This window comes from Octodon degus, unplaced genomic scaffold, assembly GCF_000260255.1.
Source record: "Octodon degus isolate 3935 unplaced genomic scaffold, OctDeg1.0 scaffold00064, whole genome shotgun sequence".
Taxonomy (NCBI): domain Eukaryota; kingdom Metazoa; phylum Chordata; class Mammalia; order Rodentia; family Octodontidae; genus Octodon; species Octodon degus.
Window position 1 is genome coordinate 3,778,164 of NW_004524640.1, and position 24,376 is coordinate 3,802,539.

At 37.2% G+C, this 24,376-nt stretch overlaps 1 protein-coding gene across 2 annotated transcripts in view; it reads right to left on the bottom strand.

The window, feature by feature from the left end:
- Sox5 (SRY-box 5) overlaps positions 1 to 24,376 on the bottom strand; it is a 419,324-nt gene that overhangs the window by 3,844 nt on the left and 391,104 nt on the right. For both annotated transcript variants that reach the window (XM_004634556.2, XM_023718979.1), the window contains 2 exons: positions 10,011 to 10,119; positions 6,166 to 6,339 (listed from right to left, as the gene is read on the bottom strand). In XM_004634556.2, the coding sequence (XP_004634613.1) occupies positions 6,166 to 6,339; positions 10,011 to 10,119 (283 nt within the window). The remainder of the gene's footprint in view (positions 1 to 6,165; positions 6,340 to 10,010; positions 10,120 to 24,376) is intronic.

The following is a 24,376-nucleotide window of genomic DNA, read 5'->3' on the forward strand; positions in this document are numbered from 1 at the left end:
TCAACATTTTCAATGAAATAGTCACTTCTCATAATAAACAGAAGATAAACACACAGTATTAATGATGATAAACCATATTATTTCTCCTTTTTACTTAAAGTTTTGGCGTACATTGAACTAAGATTGAGAAAAGTCTGTTTTAAACTTAACTAAAAGTAATTAATGCTCAGTCTCAGTATAAGCCTAAAAGCTTTGGTGCTATAACTACGGCTCTGTGTAGCAGTAAGAAAGGTAGTAGTGTTCATTTATTAAAGACAGATTTAAAATTCTTATTGCAGGTGAAGTATACTTATATGCAAATAACCCAGTCTGACCCACGTGTACGAAGATTGAAAAGCTGGAGCTAGGAGGTCCCTGCAGCTATGGCTGAAACATGATTTGTTCCCTTCAAAACTCCTGCTTGCCTTTATCCTGATTGAGAGGTATTAATAGGGTAGAAACAATTCAACAATTCATGGTATTTGGAGGTGGGGCCTTTGAGAGTTGGTTAGGGTTAGAGCCCCTTCATGGAATACTGGGAGCTTTAGAAGAGAGAGGACTGCCCTGCCTCTTGCCATGTGGTACACTCAGTGCCACAGACTGCCAGCGAGAACATCAGTAGATGTAGCACCTGAACCCAAAAGCGATACTGTGAGACCAAAGAAACATTTTCTTCTAATTGATGTAGTCTCCAGGGCTGGCCAGGTAGCTCAGGGGATTAAGAAGCTTGCTTAGGCAGACACAGGGGCTGGCGGTGTGATCCCTTGGTGTGGCCGTGCAGGCCCCGCCCCCTGTTACGCTCTGAGACAGCAACTAAGAAGTGGCGTGGTGGTGCGCGCCTGTAATCCCACCTCTCGGGAAGCTGAAAACAGGACAATCACTACAACTCTGATCTGTGTAGTGAGACCCTCTAGACTCTGTGTACCGTGCACTAAAAATATAAAAATAAATAAATAAACATTCTCTTCGGGCTGGCCAAATAGTTTAGCAGATTAAAGCGCCTGAAAGCAGGCGCAGGGGCTAGGGGTTCGATCCCTGGGTTGACCGTGTTGGCCCCGCCCCCGGGGCGCCCTGAGATGGAGATTGAGACTGGGCGTGTTGGCGGGCGCCTGTAATCCCAGAATTTGGGACGCTGTAAATAGAAGAATCACTACGAATCTGATTTAGTAGTGAGATCCTGAACACCTTGTAGATCCTCCCCTAAAACTACAGAAAAATAAAAATAAAAATAAAGTGCGCAGTGAACAGGGCGTTATTTCTTTGCTCAGAATTGTTTTCTATTGGATCAAATGCTGTGCAGGTGGGAGTATCCATGTAGGAGTTATGAACACTAATAAACATAGATTTTTTTCCAATCCATTCAGCTAATATAATTTTATTCCTCTTAGAAGCTCAGGTTATAGTTCAAAATAAATAGATTCTTTGTCTATTATCTCTCAAACTTCTTTTTAAAAGCAGTGTCCAAAATTAAGTCAATTGGTCAGGCCATATCATTTGCAAATACAATTTCAAACTCCTTTAGTTTCTGAACATTTTGTGTAGAGGCACTTACATAACATTACGTTGTTGTCTCTATACAAAAAAAAAAATAAGCTATAATACTATTACACAGGATCACTTCTTTTCATGGAATTTCTTTCTCTCTCTCTCTCTCTTTTCTTTTTCTTTTCTTTTGTATTTAGGACAGGGTCTGCAGGGTCTACAGGGTCTCATTATAAAGATTGGACTCATAGTGATTCTCTAGTTTGCAGCCTCCCAAGAGCTGGGATTAGAGGTGCATGCCACCACGCCCAGTCTCAATGGCCATCTCAGCATGCCCCAGGGGTGGGGTTGGCACAGCAAGCCCAGGGATCAAACCCTGGCCCCTGCACCTATTTGCAGGTGCTTTAATCCACTGAGCTATTTGGCAAGCCTTTGGAGTTTCTACCCAGTATCTGAGTGCATATTAATTTTATAAACAGATTGAGTAGTAAAAAACTGAGCATATCAGAAATAACGTACTGGCAAACAAGAATACATTAAGATATAGATCATGGATAGTTCACTTAAAATAAAATTCACTAGCTATCTTTATTTCAAAATTGAACAAAGAAATCAATATGCCCAATTAGAATGAGAATTGCAAAAGATTCTTCCCTAAGTCTAAATATTATATAAACTCTAAACTATTATGTTCCTCTAGGGAAAGGAAATGTTTATGCCTTGAAGTAACCTTCTTAGGATGTGAGAACTGTTTTTACATATCCTATTATGTGCACACTGCTGTATTAATTGCTGAATATGGAGTGATGAATGAGAGAGCCATGGGGGAGGCATGCTTCCTGTCTGTTTAGATTCGCAATTCTTTTTTTAAAAACGTGTTTAGTATAAGGCCCACAGGGTCTCACTATACAGATCGGACTCATAGTGATCCTTACTGTTTTTCAGCCTCACTAGTGCTGGGATTCCAGGAGCATGCCACCACGCCCAGTCTCAGTCACAGGCTCAGCATGCCCTTGGGGCAGGGCTGGCACTGCATGCTGGGGATGGAACCCTGGTCTCTGCATCTGCCTAAGCAGGCACTTTAATCCACTGTGCTATTTGGCCAGCCCTTATACTGTCTATTCAATGAAAAAAAGTTATGAATATATATATATATATATATATATATATATATATATATATATATATGCATATATATAAATTATCACCATAATTATTATTTTTGCAGTCATGGAGACTGCACACAGGGCCTGTGCACTGTGCTACATTCCCAGCCTTTTCTCATGTTTTATTTTGGAACAGGCCTTGCTAAGTTGCTCAGTTTCCTAGGCTGTTTGGTTTTTTTGTTTGTTTGTTTGTTTTGTTTTGTTTTGTTTTGTTTTCAGAACAGGGGATTGAACTCAGGCCCTTGTGCTTGCCAGGGAAGTGCTTATTCTACTGAGTCATCTCCCCGGACTCCTCTAGGCTGAGTTTGAACTTGCAACCCTTCTTCCTCAGCTTCACAGAATACTGGCGCTCCAGGCATGTGCTGTCATGCCTGGTATAAATTTCATTATTGTAATCCTAACTGTGTGAAGTACAGGAAAGTAAGAGAACATAGGATAAGAAGACATGATGTCTATGAAGATCAGAAAGATAAGGGCATCCTAGGAGGAAGAATACAATGATAAAGGCTTTTTGGCAGGACTACAAGCTTAGAGCTAGTCTGACAAAAATGTAGAGGAAATGGGACAAATACAAAAAGACATGGCATAATAGATATCTATTGTTAGGCAAGCTGGATTCAAAGTCTGGCAAGAAAGGAGATTACACAGTATTCTAACTATTGGTATACAGTTTCTCTGGGGGTATTACTGAATCTTAAAATACATGTATAAATAACTCCATTTATGAATTACACTCTTTTTAAAATCGAGAAGATAGCCTAAGAACTAACTGAGAAAAGTGCCTGATATACCACTGTATGACCATGTAGAATAGGGCTTCACTTTGGTGGTATATCCAGTTTTCCTGTTTTAATAATTCCTCTGAATTGGGTTTGGTTCAGTTTTAAGGGCTTTGTAGGTAACACAGCTATTGAAAACAGCTTGGCTATAAATCCCCGAAATACACTCAATGTGACTGTTGGAAACACAGGTTAGGTATCTCAAAAAAACTGTCCATTTGATTTGGGCGTGGCTGCCTGCTTAACCTGGACCCACAAGCAGGAAGTGCATGCCCTAGTGCTCTCAAAAGGCGAGTCTTTCATAACGAAAAGCTGAGAATGAAAACTGGGTGTGCTTCCTGATAACAAAATAGTAAATCTCAATGAAAACTATTCAATTCTCAAAATAAGAAAACAGGCCTTAAAATTGTTCTTTTCCCTCCTAAATCTGGCACTGCAGAGTGGATGGAGAATGAGAGTGAGGAACATTGTCATCTCCATGGGGTGTGTAATGAATTTGCACATTTTACTCGAACTACTGTATATCTAATCAGAAAAAGATGTCCCCTACTCCCTGATTTGGCGCCAAACAGTAAAAGGTGATTCCTTATGTTAACAATTTCAGCAGAATGGCTTATTAAAACCAGATTTTAGGGTATTATAAAATGCTTAGAAGCCCTTTAAAATGTCAACTAGGATCCCCAGAGACTACGTAAAATGTCAACCCAGCTCAAGCGCCTGTTTTAAGCAGAATGAATTAGCAGCATGCTGTCGGAGGCTGTTATCCAAAACAATCAGTAAAGAGGAAAACATCAAGCTCTCTTTGTACTTTTATACGAAATAGGCCATTCAGAATAATCTTGTGGATATTTGAAGATCATTTATTTATTTAAAACTATGACTAAATATTGAGGTCCAAAACACTTCAGGGTTTAATTTTGGACCAAATATAAATGCCCTACCTTTACATAATACCATTTTATCTGGAAGACTAAAATTAGGTGGCACTGTCTTTCATGTGCCCTGGATGACATAATCATGCAGTCATAGTAGTCACCTCTTTAGACCACCAAGGAATTGTCTTAGACAAGTCTTTTCCACAAACAATTTTGCTATATTTTTAAAGTACTCATGTCATCAAAACTGAAATTTCTCTTAAAAGTTTCTACTATGATTACTGCTTTTTTAGTATGTAGACATAAGAACTGAGTGATACAAAGACAGATTAAGCAATGTTAGTATTTAGCTAGTTTTATTTTGACATTTTTAAATTTCTAATTTCCAAATAATTGCTAAAGGGTGAAACACTCTTGCACGAGATCACTTCATACATTTCTAGAGTGTTCCAAGTGAAAAGGTGCACTGCATTTCAGAAAAGGTGAATTTTAAGTGGAAGAAGGCATCTAAGGCATAAAAGGGAAAATGGAGCAGAGATCGGGGGAAGATGCGAAAAATACGCATTTCTATTTAGTTCTAGTCTTTGGTTTTCTATAGATACATGTTTTAAAATATAGATGTTCACATTTTCTGTGCATATCTAAGCCTTCATGTGTTCATGCCTTTTGATATGATGTGTTCATCAACCAATCCTCAAAGCACTTCAGATGAAAATACTGAGACACCAGTTTGCATGGCTAATAGCTTTGTTTGATCACATGTGGTGTGGGTGGCATCAATTACCTCCGTTCATAAAATAGGACCACAAAATCCATGAATATGCTTAGGAACTACCTAACACAAGCACTTTCTTAATGAAAAGAATCAAAAGGAATACTATGTTTATAAACTACATGCAATTCCAAGTATGTTATCAACTTTAATAAAATTAGACATATTTGTTAGACTTAAAATCTGTTGATAGAGATGGGTTTTTCTATTCTATCTTTATTGCTCAGTTTTTGCCATCAGGGAATGAACAACCAAAATTTGCCTATGCCTTCAGTGCCTGGGCACCAGGCTATTTGAAGATGAAATGGTGGTAAAGGTGATGATAAGGACAATACAGTAATGTCAACAGATGGCCCAGATATGAAAGAAATGCTCCTCTATTTATTTCTCCCCCTTGGGACTTAATAGTTTATAAGATGAACTCCTTTTTCTTACCCATCCTTTCCATGTGCTTCAGCATCTATGGATACAGTACATATGTGCTTTGTGTTTTGGTAACCTGAAAGCTTTAATAAGATTGAAAATTATTGAAAGTTACTAAGTGTGACTCAAGGTGTCTTTGGTACCTATGGGCACTAAAAATATAAGTTACAGAGTGAGCAGCAGTTCTTCCTATGTTCTGAGATTAAACTGACTTGCAATTGTAACAGGAAAATACCATGTCTGACTCAGGCCCCTCTCTGTGATGAACTCTAAACAGCTCTGAGTCAAAGGCCTTACCCTTGTGTTACATGGTGATGAAAGAGGAAGAAGCCTTAAGATGAACAACAACAAAGAAAATGAATGAAAATGACCAATAGCATTCTCTACTGTCTCAGGTGAAGTTCCTTCCTTGACAGTCAGAGTTAAAATATTTTTAGATTTCTAAAAAAAGAGAAAATATAACAGTAATTATCATAGAGACATGGAGTTCAGCTAGTTACAAAAGTTGGGGACCTTTTTGATGAACCTATACTTCCATGATTATCAGAACCCTCAAGGATGGTGCTTATGTTTTAGAGAAGCAGATGGCACGAGCTGCCTGGCTTCCAAACCCAGTCTCTTTCTACACCTGCGAAAAACCAGAGCTGTACATGTATTCATATATCACTTGATTCTTCATGCTTGCTTACCCAGTATCTTGCTGATGTTGGAGTTGTGCATGTCGGGAAAGGCTTGAAGGATTTTCCTCCGTTCATCTTTAGCCCATACCATGAAAGCATTCATTGGACGTTTTATGTGGGGTTCATTGCTACCACGCCCCCTGGATTCCCTATAAATTCGTGACTCTGAAACTCCAGCACTTCCTAAAAAACAGGAATATCACTCATGTCAGTGTTAAAACTTTTGGCAACTCCCTTTCCAGCATTACTGTTTCTCGGTCTATTAAAAGAATCTAAAAACAAAAAAGTACTCTGATCATGGTACTTCTAGTTCTGAAGACAGATGCTTATTTATGAAGTTTTTATGATAAGCTTTGTAGTAGCAAATGTTGTGTTTGTATTTTTAATCCACTTCTAATTTATTTTCCCCGTCCTTTCAATAGGCTATGGATTGATTCATTATTTACATTGAAGAGCTCATAAGAAGCTGAAATATTTGATTTTGGATGTAATTGGAAAAACAATAGATTAGATCAATAAGCATGCCAGTGCGATAGAAATATTAAAAAATGAAGAGGCTGACACAACTGTGAAACAGTGATCTATGTGGCAGATGGATTGTGGAAGGTGAGGAAGGGTCTTCTCTCCTGAAGGCTATCAGAGCAACACGAAGGACTCATAACTTTTTATCTCTCTGGGGTTACATAAATAAAACCAGGATGGATAAAATTTTGAGGGCAAAATACAAGATAGATATTTTCCCCTAATGTACTTGGCTTTTCTTTGAAATTACATGCTAATATATGTATGAAATATGCTGATGTAACAATGATTGTCTGCCCCCAAAAAGATATTTAAAAATTGTAGGGAAAAGAACAAGCTAAATATAATATCACCATAGTTTCTTAGGGAGTCTGAACACACATGGATAAGGTGGAAAATATAATAAATTCATCTATATTTTCTCTTAGCATTTAAAGTTTTCCAGATAACTACTGATAGCTTCAGTTCAATCAGAATAAAAATAATAAAACTAATTTCATAAATCACAGTGAAACCTGTAGAAGCTACACTCACTCCTCTGAGAGCCTCATCTGATTTCTTAGAATGGCTTTGCCAGAGCTTCTAAGATACTTGAGTTTAGGCAATAAAAATAAGGAGAACCAGAAGAAAACATGGTTCACTAAAAATAAGTTTTCACTATAAAAGATGGAGTAAAATTAAAAATATTCTGGGATTTCTAGAACTTGTATTATTAATAGAAGCACCACTTTGCTTTTCTGCATTTGTATTCCTTGATTTCATAAATTGAAAGGTCAGACTCAACCAAAATTACCAACTTGTCACCCTCTACAGCAGCAAACAAACAAACAAACAAACAAACAAACAAAAATATCTGTTCATAGAATGTGTCATTGTTTCTTGTTCTTGACATGCTCCTTGGAATAGTGGAAAATATTTTACACACAAGCATGACTGAATTTAGCAAATAACATTAAGAAAACTTTGATATTTTAATGCTGACTATCATGGGCTTACTTTATCATACTAACAGAACTTAAAATTTATGAAATGTGTTACTACCAGTAATTGTCTTTTTATGGACAAAAATGAGTGCTTATATATGGGAACATCTTTCTAAAATGGCTCTGAAACTAGCAAACGATCCTTTGCACATCTGCTTTGTCTGGTTCCTACTCCTTACAGCAACACAAGCAATAAAAGAACAGTATCTGACCTCATCAAATGTAAACCAGCACTGTGCATATCAGCTAGACGGGTTTATCCTTGCTGATGAAGCCGCAAGCAGAACAACATGTTCAGGCACAGTAGATGAATGAAAACAGGATTTTCTTGGATGTCCAACTAAATAAGCTTTAGTTTTAACAGAATTATGAGGTTAAATGTTCAAGCTTGGCTCGTTCTTGGCAGATACAGACCTTGATAATTTAAGTGGAACTGTCCTGAGGTACAGACTAGACAGCTATGCATGAGTTATGATGAAAAAAAAATGGTGAGTGTCTAGATTTAAAGAAAATTGTTATAGCAAAAGACACATTGCCTTTAATCACCCTCAAGATATTCCCCTTCCCTTCAAACACTTATCCCATCATTCTGGCCGCTTTCTGAAGCTGTTCTGGAAATCCTCTTTTATGAGTTTTAGTTGTGCTCTTGTAGCTGCCTTGCTGTACTGAACTGATGGAAAATGCTTGCCTTTTATGGTCATTTTTAGTTGGCAGAAGAGCACAAAGCCACATGGTGCCACATTGGCTGAATAAGGTGCATGAGGACACAAAGCAATGTTTTTATGAGCCTGCCTTTCTTCTGGCTCATACTGGGCTGCAGCCTTACCTGAGTTCTTAATCACAACCGTAAAGACACTCAAAAGACTTTGGAAACTGCTTTAGAGCATGTAAGAACAATGGAATAAGTGCGTTTGAAGCCAGGGAGAGTGTGCTAAGGGAGACTGCTGGCCGGGCTGCCTTTACTGTAATATATTACTAAAAAAGCTTTTAACATTCACCATGTATTTTGAGCACACTGCATATGTTGCGTGATTGTCAAGGACTCTTTCCTCTCTCTGCTACAGGATGCTTCTCTCTGGGATGCAGCTTTTTCCACATGCAAGGGACTTCCTTTGTCACAGTAGGGAAGTTGAGGCTCTGACACCACAGGAACTTTTTTTTTTTGTACTTTAGGACAGGGTCTGCAGGGTCTACAGAGTTGCATTTCATAGATCCAACTCCTGTTTACAGCCTCCCAAGTGCTGGGATTACAAGCGCGCGCTACCCCGCCCAATCTCAATTGCCCTCTCAGCAAGCCCCGGAGGTGGGGCAAGTACAGCAAGCCTGGGGAAGGAACTCCCAGGCCCTGTATCTGCCTGTGCAGGCACTGTAATAGGTTGAGCTATTTGGCCAGCCCCACAGGAAGTCTTAAAATGCCTGTGTGTGACCTAACACTAAAAAGAGCTTCCAGGGAGAGGTACTAGATAATGGCACTTTACTCTATTTCCTCTTTTCTATTTTATCAAATTTAGCGTCCATTCAATTCACTGCTTTTGTTATCTGGATATCCAAAGGAGATGACACAAACTTGAGGTATATGGGAAGCAGAATGTTGTGCAGCCAGAGCTCTAAAAGAAAAAGTAAAGCATCTGCAGGGTAGGGAGGCCAGGAGGAAAGGGCTCCAAAATGCAGGAAGCTATCCAGAGAAAGTCCTCTGGACTAGGTGCTCTGGTCATGAATGGAACTAAAGTTGAAAGAACAAGCAGAGAGATAGGAGTTTCTAAGAGGTTTAAGGTATAAGAAAACAGCAAGTGAAAGACAGGGAGAGATGGCAATGGAGGCGATTTGCTTTATAATCAGGCCACTTTCAATCGAAGTTCTGCTTCCTGCACCTAGAACCTGGTGACCTTGGACCGTACTGATGCCAAGGTGCCAGCACTGGGGCTTGATCCCCCTGTCAGTCCCACCCCTGGGGCACACTGAGACTGGGTGTGGTGGTGCACACCTGTAATCCCAGCACTTGGGAGGCTGAAAACGAGGATCACTACAAGTCCCATCTGTGTAGTGAGACCCTGTAGACCCTGCACATTAAAAAAAAAATGATTCTAAACTCTGAGAGCCAGCCTCTTCACTTGCAGTAGCACTTACAGTTTGTGGCTGAGATAAAAAGAGAAGTTTTATTAAGTGAGAACTCGGTAAAAGTGCGCTGTGCAAGGGACTGCTGTGCTGTGTACGTGAGCTCCTACTAATGCTCAGGTGTGACATATCTGTCTTGCCTTTTTTTTTTTTTTTTTTTTTTTAGCAGTTTCTACTGACATAAACACACTCTCTTACACTTTATTGTAACAGATACAAATAATTTTCACAAACCATCAGAATCTCCACTCATATTGAAGTCCATCATTGCATGGCTAAATTTTCCTTCTTCATTCTGTTTAACTGCCAGTTGCTGAGTCAGACTTTCCAGTGTTGTTTTCTCCTTAAATAAAGAAATTCGAATTGAGAGCTAAATTTTGAAATTATGATTATTCAAAGACATTTCTTTCTTTTGGCCATATACAATACATTAGCTTCTGGAAGGGATGGGATATTGATTTACTCACCTTTGCATGCCTATCACATTCTACCAAGCTGATTAAAGGAAATGAGCAGCAGGGTTTTTGAAGAAATTTTCATTCTTACAAATCCCTATAAAGACTTGGCATTTGGGTTCTATATGCCTGAAGGAGATACGCTGGGATTCTTAGAGACAACCTCCCCAAATCACAAAATGTGCACTGAAATTTCACAGAAGCAACCTGTTCTACATTTGGAATGCCTACTTTATTTTTAGCCAGAGAGTAGAAGTATAGGAGTGGCAGGGGGCCCAGAGAAAGCCTTCCAATAGTCAGGTGACCGAATGATAGAAACAGAATTCACAGTAGTGCCCTCTGCTTGCCATCTCCCTAAATGCCATCTGCATTTCTCATGCAAGGGTAATGAAGACATTTAAATATTCATTGCTAATTGCTTGTCAAGTCTCCGTATATCCAGTGTGAGTGCCTGCTACTTGGACCACAATTTGATTTGGATTGCTAAGCCAAAATATTGAGTTGGCGAATTATTTGAGATACAAATATACAAAATTAGATCTGCAAAGACATCAAGTCATTTAGAAGCATGCAGTGCATGATTTGCATTCATGGAGAACATGGCTTACAAACTGAATTATGTTCAAGAAAAATATAATGCCTAATCTAAACCACAGAAGATATTAAATTGCTTCTAAATTAAGAAATTGGGTGATCTGAGGAACAGAAATGCGTATAATGAAAAGTTGACAACTTTCTCTCTAACTTTCCAGCATGCTCTGGGGGTGATGTTGTTCCAGAACAGTTTTAAGAAAAACATGTATTGGATCTCCCAACATTTGCTCAAGTTTCTTGTCATTGTTCTCCACATTTTCTGGGAAGCTCAGTTACGGATTGCACTAATGAACTACAAATAGTGTAGAACTGCTACTGGCACAATAAAAGGTTCACAAGAAATAATCCACTATTGTATTGCAGGTGAAAAGCCCAACTAATGTTCTCACCAATCACCAATAGAATATTGAAATCATGAGCACCGCACACGCTTTATCTCTACAAAATCTGACAAAGCTACTATTGTGCCGACTAGATTGAAAAGTCTCTCAAGTCAGTAGCCTTGGAACTCCTGCACTCCAGTCATCAAGGTCTGTACAGGATTTAATGGAACACACTTCAAAATTTCAATCAGTTTACCATACAGTAGGAAAATGCAACAGAAAGCAGTTTGTATTAACATTAGTTTTATAGAATTATGAAGTATTAAATTTGAAACAAGCTATACATTTTTAAAAAGGCAGAATCTGACCCAGTTTGTTTTGGGTGTGACACTGATCTTTTTAGCTGCTTGATATAGTCTGTGTTTCTTTTGCTGAGAAAGTCTACTGTATATTCTTCAGCTGAGCTCAGGAGCTGCAAGAATACTAGCTTAACAGGCTCTCTCAGAGTAAATGTAGCTGCGAGAACAAAAGTTGTATTAAAATCACACTTTCAATCAACATGATCGGATAGTTTCCAGGTCCATGGAGAGTTTACTGCACCTTCTTTGGAGAATTCACGGGGAATGGATCATCTATCAAGTTTTGGTTTAATGGTGTATAGGGAAACAATACCACATATTTTCTAAAGAGTATTTCATTGTGAATCATCCTTAAAGCATGCAGTACAATAAATAATTAGCTACTGCAGACTGGGCCTTTTCATCCTTCTCAAGAGGATGTTAGAGGAGACAATAGAAATCAACAGGGTAAGCGATTTTTTTTGTAACTCTTTTTATAATGATTCTCAGATATATGCTTCTCCTGTCTCTCCTGCCTCTCCTGCCTCACCTGCTTCACCTGCCTCCAAGGAGGGAACCTTGGAGGAACTGGACAATGTGTAGTGTTCCTTTCATTAAAACACATAGTATCTGAACTCAAATGGTGACAATGCTACATGTTAGGAAAACTACGAGTGGACAACAAATTTAGAAGACATAGGAAAGCTATGTAAGGAGGAAGAGATGAGAATAACCCAGCTGGAAAGTAATACCCACAAGATTTCATAGGAAATTTCCTTTTAATCTCATCTTCCACCATCCTCTTCAGTCATCTCCCCAGAAGAGTCTACCAACATACTATTATCTGTAAAACTCTGTTCCTTGGCTGAAGTATTTCCTTTTCTTATGGGCTCTTTTCATATGTACAATAGTCACTGAAAATGGGACTATTTTGATTCTCAGAGTATTTATACTTAAATTCTTCCTAAAAAGAAGCATCTAAAAGCAAACAATAGTAGTAGATATCAAATAGGAAAGAAGTAGATGGGAAGATGTTGAAAATAGGCCACATCAAAGCGGCTTAGTTTGAGAAAATACATGAAAGTTGATGGGCACAAGTGACAATTTTTATCGACTTCATAATCATGATTCCAAATGGCTCTGTCACATTGTCAAGAATTTGCACAGAAAAAAAAAAAAAATAGCACATGCCTCCACTTTAAGACCAATATTCTAAACTACAAATCCAGTGTAACACTTAGACTTTACTGCATTTTCATTACTGTTCAAATGCTCATATGAAACTGAAAAGAATTGTTGATCTTTTTCTCCCTACCTTAAGGGAAAAAAATGTCAGACAAACAAACACATTTGAAGAAACACTTCTGAACTGTTCTGAGTAATCCCAGAGTACAGAGTACAAAGAGATTAATTATCACTAAGTAATCAAAATGAATGTGCAGGGGATTTATAAATAAAGACTAAAGAGAATCACCCATATGTTTTCTTCCTTGAATAATAATAATTAAAAAGCCTATTGGATAATAACCAGATCTCTATTGAAAAAGATGAGTCGTATCTGGCTAATGAAATCTTATACAAGTTTGTAGTTTTGCTAGAGTCGATTAAATATTAAGATAAAATCTATTATATCTTTTAAAAATATTTTGATCTTATGTTGACTGAATGAAAATGAAAGGGAATTGTATCTTATTTACAGAAGAAAAGAAAGTTGTAGACCATATAGCTTCTTGGGCTCAAATGAATCATTCTAAAACTCAACATCCAAATATCTATTATTAATGTATTAATATTCACTTGGGGAATCTGGAAGCTGGTCTTTGGTTTTGTGGCTAATCCAGTGCCTTGTGTAATGGAAGAGAGCATGAGTATTGTTTGTATGTAACACCAGTCTGTGCTGGAAATCAACACGGAAGGCCAAAAATCATTTAAAGAGATATGAGTAATTAGCTGGTTTGAAGTGGTCAGTATGGATCTATACCATCTAAGTAAGAAACTATTTAGAATGGCAAAGGCTAGTGGGATCAATAGATAGAGGAGGTATTTGAAGTCAGAAAATACTGTGCTTTTTCATTAGAAAAAGTTTATTTGAAATAAACTCTGACTTATATATTAGCAATACTACTTTACTCAAATCAATTAACTTCTCTGAGTCCCAGAACTGTTACAAAATGGGTTAATACAAGTGATAGAATCCCATTAGTTTGCAAATATTTAATAAAGATATGCTATTCAAAACAGAAAACAAACAGGGAACATTGAAAAGATATTCTTCCCAACATGTAGGAATTTCAGGAATAGTTCAGCTTGAATATTACGCTCCTTATTAGGATCTTCAATTCTTTATGGCTAAGTTGGTAGGCAAATATGAATTGAAAAAGAAAATTTTACTAAGAACTTTAAAAACTGCAGAGATTTACTCCTCTTTTCTATCATCCACAATTTTTAAAAAAAATTTCTTTTCCTTTGTCAGACTCAAGCATGATGACATGCAATTCTCTAAATCTGTTATATATTTCAAATGAGAAATTTCCCAATACTGTCATTTCAGTTTATGCAAAAAAGCAACTGAAAACGCACGGAGCTTTCAAGGCTACAGTGGACATCCCATGGTGATGTAGGATAGGGCGGTTCAAACAAAAGAGCACACACACTGTATCTTGGAGGAAGTGGTTATGTCCTTAGTTACCTGATCCTAAATTAAACAGTGCATGCATCAATGGTTCTTCTATTACTCCTTCAATTGGGGTTTGTGTAAGCAATGAGTTTTGCTCTCCACCGGGCATACAGGCACACAGAGAGATGAGCTGTGGATCAGCTATTATAATGGACATCTCTGAAAGAAAGCTCGCAGAGCTATAAAACTCATAAAAAGCACATGCATGAAATGACAGAATAGAGTGTGACTGTCAAATGTTGACTCAGTAACAGTTAAACCCTTTCTGGCTGCACTTTTTTTTTATGGTCTCCTACTATACTAATGATATGTGACAGAAGGAAGAAACAGAAAGGTTTTTAACCCTGGAATTATGTGATCCTCGCAGGCCGTCAAAGAAGATGAAAGATTATTTATAATGTTGTAACTATCAGCTGAGAGGTTTTTAAAATTAGGTTAAGTAAAATATAAAGAAATAATGCATATGTCCATCCCCATCAACCTCATGATAGCTCCTTTGCTTACTAATCTCTGCATTTAAAAACTAATTATCCACACACATAATCTAACAGAACAAATGGGTGAAAAGACTTTCTTGTATATGTGTATTCTCACAAACATATCCTCACACACACACACACACACACACACACACACACACAAACATACAGTCGCATACATAAATACACACTTTCTCGCAACACAACAACAATACAGGTAAAGCCAGAGATCATGAATTTACTCTGGTCAAGTATTAATTTATCCATAAGAATATCAACAGATATTCTGATGCTCTGGATACTGTAATTCTGGGATTTGGTAGCTTTGAGAAATACCTTTCCATTCATTTTCTCCACCGAAGAATCACAGGGATACATCACAGTTAAGGGGCTGGAAAGATCCATACACGTCCTCGGTCAAGTCATCTGCAAACTTAGTTGTACCTAAGCCTGATTCCTCCCCACCATCTAAATTTAGAGATTTTCCCTATAAATTAAATACACAACCTAATCTATTTTGCTCTACAACCTAATTTATTTTTATGAAATTGGGTAGCTTCCTTCATGTGAAGTTCCTTGAAATGTAATTATAGGTAAACTTTTTAGGAGAAGAGTGTACCGGACAATCTGATCACAATGAGATGTATTGGCTGATCAGGTTTTCTTAAGAAATACTATAAAATTGGAGATAGGATACTTCAGATAGAAACACAATTTCTGTGAGTTCATAATCTTACTCCAAGCAAATAACTTTATAAGATTATAAACTAACTTATAAAGTTGATAAGGTCATAGTAAAAATTTACATAACTGATTGTAAAGGGGAGAAATATTCAGAAGTTCATGCAAATAACTAATTCTGATTCTCATAAGGAAAGCCACTTAGGGAACAATGACTATAATAGCTATTGTAGATTCCAGAAATGACTGCTACAAAGAGCACATGGTAGAGAATATAGTGACAGAAAGGCTCACTGAAAAAAAAAAGTTATAATGGAATTATTTTGCTTTTCCTATAGGAATTGAAATTCAGAATATTCTAGCTTGGTGACAATATCTGCTTGTGTTTAATTCAGGTTGGATGAATATGTCAATACCCTTGTCATGATGGAGAAGTTACTCAGAATCCTGAGAAACTGATTTGCAGTGGGAAAAGGAAATCAACAATACTTGGCTTGATTATCTTAAGAGCCACCATGTTTAAAGAGAGCTAAGATGTGCTAAGGAATGGAAAGAGAATATGACTATATGTAGTCAACTGACAAGCTATCAATTAAAGGGTATAAATTATCATGTGAAATACAATGGCCCATGGAAGAGAGAGCTGATGGTCAAGCAGTCTATCCATACAATGTGTTGCCTCAGGGTGCAAGGAATTTCATCTGTCTGAAGGTTGTCAAGCACGGGAGCCCTGGGACTACCTGCTTGCTGAAGAAGGAATTCAAAGGCAGATGACTGGCTAGATGAAGGCTAGTTTTTGCTTCAAACTTGCAATTCTATCATTTCACAATCCACCTCACTGAACTCCCTATAGCAGAATTAAAATACACTGACCAGTGTAGAGAACTGCATATTTTCTCTGTCTGAACATGATAATTTCTTCAAAAGTTGTTCACACATTTTGATACTTAAAGATAGTACTCCATGTATAGTTGAGATTTTCATAATCATTTTTCTTTACAAGTATTGGAAATTATATTTAAAAATGCCTATCCAGATATACTTTCTATAGAGACTGAGTAATAAAAATCAGGCCATGGATGAAAATACTTTGCAAAAGACACAGCTATTTGTTCAAACTCAACATGACCCATCTTGTCTTTGAAACTGTCATGCAGAAAGGAGAAAATTACTATGGCCTAGGTCTGTAATGTGTAGAGTAGAAGACTCTCCAAGAAATGTGTAGAAAACAATTCAAAAAGAAGATATAACATGTACTCTGTCACAGTAAAACACTGGTCACTGCTTGCCAAAACTGAACTCAGGGTTCCCTGCGGAGGAGGGAAGACAGAAGAGGGAACACTGAGGCCTGGGATTGCAAATGTCTGTGTGTCAGGGAAGCATCCTAAAGACTTCTAGCAAAGCCTTTGCTTTTCTTTCACACCAGGACTGATGTACACATTCTGTATACTGAGTCAACTCAGAAGGTTAATGTGAGGAAAAAAAGGAGGCCAACAAAGAAAAATAATAAGGGCTGGCAAGATAGCTCAGCACTAAGTGCTTTCTTTGGTAAGCGCATGGCATTGCATGGTGCACTGGCCCTGCCCCTGGGGTGTGCTGAGCCTGTGATGGACTGTGGGTGTGGTGGCACACGCCTGTAATCCCAGCACTCAGTAGGCTGAAGACAGGAAGATCACTATAAGTCCAAGCTGCACAGTGAGATCCTGCACGAAAAAGAGAAAGAAAAAAAGAAAAAAAGAAAGAAAAATAATCGAATTCATAATCTATATCAGATGGCCAATAGGTGTTTTCAGGGGTCAAATGTAAACACAAAACTGTAGTATAGCCATGGTGACAATTCTAAAAATGATGTGTGATTGATTTACTGGGCTACAGAAATACGTACTCTTTCATTTTTCCTTTGTGTAGACTAAAAGCTGTAAAGTTCAGTATTCTTACAAATGTAGCCATGGTACCTGGTATTTTAATTAAATAAGTTGAATTACACTACTTTGAAGAGTCATGGCTTGATTCAGAAATGCTTGGTCTGACAAACAAATGAGCATCTATACCTAGAATTCACTTTTCAATTGCCCGTGGTAGTCTTACATGAAGAGGGAAGAAAGGACAGATTAGAGAAGATATTTAAAGTCTCATTTTCATGAACAGACAAAACTTCACCCCATGAGAACTGCTAGGAAAAGAAAAGTATACTGGGAAGCAAAGTCCGGGGAACGTTACTTTTGTTCTCCTTGTTCTTTCCCTAGTGAAGTGGCTGGTAGATGGGGAAGAAGTGAGCTATGAAGGGAACAGTACCAGGAAAAATAAAGAGTTGGAAGAAAGCATAGCAGTGGGGAGATGGTAATTGCTTAAATGACATTTTCGATGAACTATCAAGAATGTGCTAAAGTATCCCATGCCCAACCCTAGAGTACAACTTAACAAAACAGGCAGTGAGTTATTTGTGAAGGCTTCTTCCCTTAAGTGATCCTTCTCAATTTGAAGCAAGTACCACTACTGAGGTTATGTTTCTAAGAATGCTGACAAATTTATAGCTCTTTTTCCATGCAAATGAAAATGAATGGTCAAGAGGTTTGATTTGGAGCTGGAGGACCAAAGACCAAACATTTAGCCACCATTTGAATTCTCCTAATATTATAAAGCTTCATTTTTTTTTAAGATAAAAAGGAATACTATTCTACTTATATTAAAGCCCAAGACTGAAATACAATGTGAAATCACTGAAAATTTTAAAACACGAAATAAATACCAGTAGTTTATGGTATATGTTGAAATAGTTTCATAACATAATTGATGCCAGGCTGAGAGGCATAAGCAAATCTTTTCAAATTGTAAAAGGGGAAAAATGATGGAATTGGAAAGATTCCATGAGAACTTTCACATCTACTAAATTCAGAATATTTTCCTAGTAACCTTTAATTCATAGTGATAATAAGCTTGCCATATTGCCATGCCGGCCCTGCCCCCAGGGCTCACTGAGACAGCAACTGAGACTGGGCGTGGTGGCACATGCCTGTAATCTCAGTTCTTGGGAGGCTGTAAACAGGAGGATCACTACTAGTCTGATCTAGTAGTGAGACCCTGTACAGCCTGTACACACTGTCCTAAATACACCAATGACAATAAAAAAGCTTGCTATAAGTAAAGACAGATATAAAACCAATTAAATATAAAGGGGTAGTTGAAAAATACCTCTTCAATTATATCAATGTTTTGTAGAATAAGTGTCTTGGAACATTTTGAGGCTGAAATAGAGGAAGGTATCAGTAAAGAAATAAAAAAAAAAATACCAGTTCTGATAGCCAGGTATTTAGAAGTAACACTTCCAATCTAACAACAAAATTGAATCATGTCTGTAGAAAATTTAGAAAAGCTACAAATGTGGAAAGACACACGTAAGGGTAGAAGCTCATTGGCTTTTCTTAACTCCTGTTTGCCCTTTGTTGCATATTCCTCTAGTGCTTTATCTATTACTAGTAGTAACATACTTTAAAAATGTCTAGATCATTCTCTACATAGTTTTTAAACTTCCATTTTTTCAGAAATATTTTTGTTAGCCCGTACTCATATCCTCAAATGAATAGACAATTTCAATCATCAGGAGGCTTCCGGGTATGTCTCCAAAAGTCCAATTTGGCATGCCCTATGAGTCTCATTTTATTGGCCCATCCTGCACTAACCCTTCTACCAGAATGATGTAAAGAACACAAGACTCTCTGTTTGAAAACATGCACAGCTTTTCTAAGCTTGAAAATTAAACCATAAAAAGTTTACTGAAAAAAAAAAAAACCTTTAAAAAGCTCCTTAAAAACTCACACCATAATTGCTCCCCACCAAGCGTGGGCACTTGCTAGCTGCAAGTAGTGGCACTGTGACAAATGTAGGAAAACTGAAAGCGGGCTATACTAAGAGAAAGAAAAAGCCTTCCACTGGCCATCTGTGAAAATAAGGCATGTGGCCATTAAATGCAGAGGCTGTAAATATACACAAACTCCATGAAGCAAATGGCAAAAAAGGACTAAACTTCAAGCTCAAACAAATCAAAATGTTTAATGCATAGTTACCACTGCTGGACGAAAACAGCTCTGATCTTTGCAGTCTGCAAACTCGGCATGTATTTCAATTAAATACCCCCAAAAAGGAAAGAAAGAAAAAGAAAGAAATGAAAAGACATAGAGGAAAACAGTCTGAACAAAAGGCTATAGATGGCCTATGCTCAATTTCAAGAAACAAACAGCCCCTTTAACTTGCACCAGCCTGTCGAGAATGTCGATTGGAATTATTGAAAGGCTGACATATAGAGTGATGGATGGGTGATGACATAATACCTATTTGCCTTTTTGTCATGGTTTTAGAAAACTGGCTGCTGTGTGCTGATAATATTCACCAAGGGGTTTCCTCTCCCCTCCTGTCCCATAAGAAATGTTCCCTAGCTAAGACACTCAGAATTAAGGTTTTATGAATGAAAAACAAAAGCAAAGAAAACCTAAGGATCAAATGCCAATGTGCATATAAAAAGCTGGTCTAGATTTTCTAATAATCAGTTGCATAGAAAGCAGTTCTCTATCCATTTTATATAAATTTTCAGTTTCAAGAATCCAATAATAAAATGGCACATATTCAACTTCAGAGTTTATGTATCTTTTAATTAAAATGACCAAATAAATAATGGTATGTAAATGTAGAGATTAAGAAATATACTCACATTTATAAAAATAAAATATTAATCACTGTGTTTTTTAAATTTGTTCCTATACAAATTCTAACCAGCAGATTTAAAAGACTGGAGACACTTCTTTTTCAACACACATATACAAGCATGTGCACGTGCGCGCACACACACACACACACACACACACACTTCTAGTAATACTTGCTTTACCACATGGTTACTTTTTCCTCCAAAATGATTTACCTACTCTGTAAACACTGAAGTATTTAGTTCTAATTTGACTCCTCTAATTTATTTGAGGTAACAGCAATATTTATGAAAATCATCTAGAAATCATTCATTGCAGCCTCTTCCACTGAATAGAGAGGCATGATTTCCTTCATGTTCTGTTTTCTGTTTTTTGGTTTTTTTTCAGAGCAAAGCTGAAAGTCATCATTTCTCACAGGCCTTATCTAAGGGAAGGGGCCCTTGTCAGATAACACTGAACTAGAGGCGCTGCGTCAGTTTCTGAAGAGTTAACATGACCAGCCCCATCCATCAGGCGGCCAGCGAAGCACTGGAAAAGCATGATGGATGTAAAATTATTACAGGGCTGCCATCCGATACACTCACTGCCATTTGTAACTAATGCTGGGAACGACACACTTTTTTTCATTATTAAACACCCACATTAAGTCAACATTGGTCACTGTCATTTCATGTTTGGCACTCTGTTAAAGGGGAAAAAAAGGGTTGACGATGGCAGAAAAGAGGAAGATGTAATGAAAAAGATTCCAAGTGCCCTAGTGGCAAAGTTAACCATCGTTTACAAATTACCACATTGTAATGTGTGATTGGGCTTCTTATAAATATGACTGACAGCCACAAAAAAAGAAACTGTATCACTGTTGAGTAAATCATTATTTAAAATTATATTTATACACAAGATAGTGAAGATACAGCTAGTCAAGATACAGCTAGTCTCTCAGTTCACTGAAAAGAAAGATTTGTGCTAATATTGTTTGGATAAGATATCATGCCTATATCTTGTATGATGAATAACTACTACAAATCAATAGTGTGCAGTGTATTAATTATTGTAACTATCCTACTAACCTCTTTTGAAACTACTTTTTATTATTGTTATTTTCTCTTTAAAATAAAAGGTAAAGAAATACATGTTATTCACAATATTTTCACTTTATTTGATAGAAATTTGCAATGAATTTTCCCTCAACTTCAAAAGCAAAGCAAGCTATTTTCCCAGCACCATTGTATAATTACATTTGAGTTTATAGCCGGTGTGCATGTTCATTTTCCAGGTACACTGTAGGCAATTAATGTGTGGTGAATAAATTCTCCATCTTAAAAAAATATATGCATACATTTGCATGCTTATTTTTGTGAGTGACATCTGTTTTACACAAGAAAAATGAAACAGAAGTTGGTCTTAACATGTACAGAGCATGTGTGTGAACACACATTGCTACACTTAAGGTGTCACCAAGCAGTGTTTTCCTGTGCACATGCCTGAATGTCATTTGTTTCTTTATGAACAAAATATAAAGCCCTGAACATATAATAGACAGAATAAAGGCAGACAGATGACAATAATGATGAAACAAAACAAACCAGTTTCATTAGGGCAATATTTGAAAGCTTTGATGCCATTTTTGCAGCATGGCTGTGGTTGAAAATGGCCTTTTCCTACCTAGTACCCATTCCAGGCCTTCTTTTCTTCCCTGCTAATACCACCTTTGATCCCAAGGTGGCCCTTGATCTCAAGGAAGAAATTCTGTACTGAGTTGCAGAATATATTTCATGATCAATTTAAAGGAGTCTCTTTTGCCTTTAGCCAGCCATTTTCTTAAAGATGTGCTTATGAGCCAGGTCCACCCAACGAGCCTAGTGAGGCTGAACAACCCCATGTGAACGAGGATTGAATTCAACAAAGGGAAAACTCTTCCTTCCTGAGCCTGCCTGCCCAAAGGGAAGATCCAAGAGTCACAGAGATTTCAAGCTTTGTATCATTAAGTTCATGAAGTAATGCATCAACCTCCTACGCCCTAGCTTCCTTGTGTGATAAAAATTAGACAGCACTTGTTCAAGCTACTGAGATTTCCTATGGATATATATATATATATATATATATATATATATCAACATGTATATATATCAACATGTATATATATCACAGAACCAGTCTTTCTACATTTTTAATGAGAGAAATAAGCTGAAAAACTTCTGATCTATTTTTCATTTCAGTTTCATGCAAGACTGCATTAACACTGCCTGCTGGGAACAGGACAATAAAACAAGTTTTTATGATCTTCTTCTAGATATAGACATCTTCAGATCTGAGATCAAGAACCTGCTGTACAGTTGACTATATGGTCAAAATTGTGTCTACTGAATGTTAATGAAGCAAGTTGAGTGTTTTTTAAAAAATAAATATCTGAGAAACTTCTTGTTTCTTCCTGCCTGAGGGGAATACCTCTCCCCCATGACACTGTGATTAGTGCTATCACGTGAGTTGTGTGGTAAGAGACAGAATTATTTGAATATACAATCAGTCTATAATAAACCAGAGATGACAATTATAAATAACACCATGTCTCAGGGTTTCCAAGAAACCTGACACACAGTTCTTGGGTATGCTGAAACACTTCCAAGAAAGGTAAAGAAGTGAAAAAAACCTTCAAGAAGTCTTCAATTAAAATGTGGCTCAGTAAGAATGACTTTCATGATGTTTTGGTGCATGTCCCTGGGAAAACATTCGTCCCTATCTTCACACCTTTCATTGTTTGTACTGTCCAACTACAACTTTGCAGAATTAAGATTGAGTTGGGTCGTCCATGTTGGCATTTTTTTTTGAGTTTGTATTAACTTTTATTTTTCTATATTTTAATAATTTCATTGAGAAAGAAATAGCAACAAGATAGTTTCAAAACAGGTTAGTAGTACTGTTGCAATAATTAATACATTGCATGTTGTTGTCTTTGTAGGAGTTGTTCCTAGTACAAGATGCAGATATGATATCTTGTCTAAGCACTATTAGTTCAAAACCATCTTCTCACTGAACTAAGAGGAAGTTGATGAAAAGTCAAGTCATATTAATATGCTGAGCATTTTGGCACTTGATATGTGAAGAAAAGCTCATGCATACAGGGTGCATGCAAGAACACAGATCTCTACTATAAGACAGTAATTTTCTGGTTCCCAGGACAGGATCTCTACTACCTTTTAGACTGATATAAGGCACTGGCTAAATTTCTTTTCTTCTTATTTCCTTTATCCCAGCTCCTTTCCATCTTTCTTTCTCATTGGTCCCCCTCACTTTTTTTTTTTTTTTGTATTTTAGGGAAGGGTCTACAGGGTGTTCAGGGTCTCACTACTAGATCAGACTCATAGTGATCCACCTGTTTACAGCCTCCTGCTGAGATTACAGATGCGCAACACCACACCCAGTCTCAATTGCCATCTCAGTGTGCCCCAGGGGCAGGGCTGGTACAGCAGGTCTGGGGATCAAACTCCAGGCCCCTGCTCCTGCTTGCAGGTGCTTTAATCTGCTGAGCTATTTGTCCAGTCCTCCCTCACTTTTTATATTCAAACAGTCCATGGATTTAGGGAATTATAAATGTTTTGTTAAATAGGAAGGCATTCCTTTAGGATTCAAGTGATAAGGAAAAACTATAAAAGCAAATTAACATTATACTTCTTTTAAATCTTTTATTAAGAATGACAAGGGAAAAGTTCAAAAGAATAACTGATCTACATATTTATCATAAATAAAACTGAGTGATTTTAAAAATCTAATAAAAAATCAGTATGTGGAAAATAACAGCACACATACATGATGATGTTACTTTTATGGGGAATGACAAGAATCCACCTTTGTCATCTCAGATACGTGAGTGGCATGACATGCAGCGCATTGAGCCCTGATAGATGTGTTCACACAAATATATAATGACCTGACAGGCAAGATAATATTTTGATCCAAACTGTAAGCTCTGCAAAGGCAGAGATTGTATCATTTGTTCAAAATAAGACTGCAAGCACATAGAATAGTCCCAAACACATAATAGGTACTGATGTTGAATAATCACTAATTAAAAGATAAAATTTTGACATTATTATGTCGTTCCCACCAGTTGCACAGAAATGATCATTGTAGAAATGATACTCAATCTAGTTAAGTCAGGAAAGGCCAGCACAAGCCACAGTAAGAGCTAACTTCAAAGGGCTTCAGTAGTCTCACTTCATTGTCAGGAATCAGAGTAATATAAAGGATGAACTAATTCAGGTCCTTTGAATCAGAAGGTTTCCTCATAGAAGAGCTTGTCATACTACTATATTGCTTCATTTTCTCAAATTAAGACTTTCACTTAAAATCAGTAAA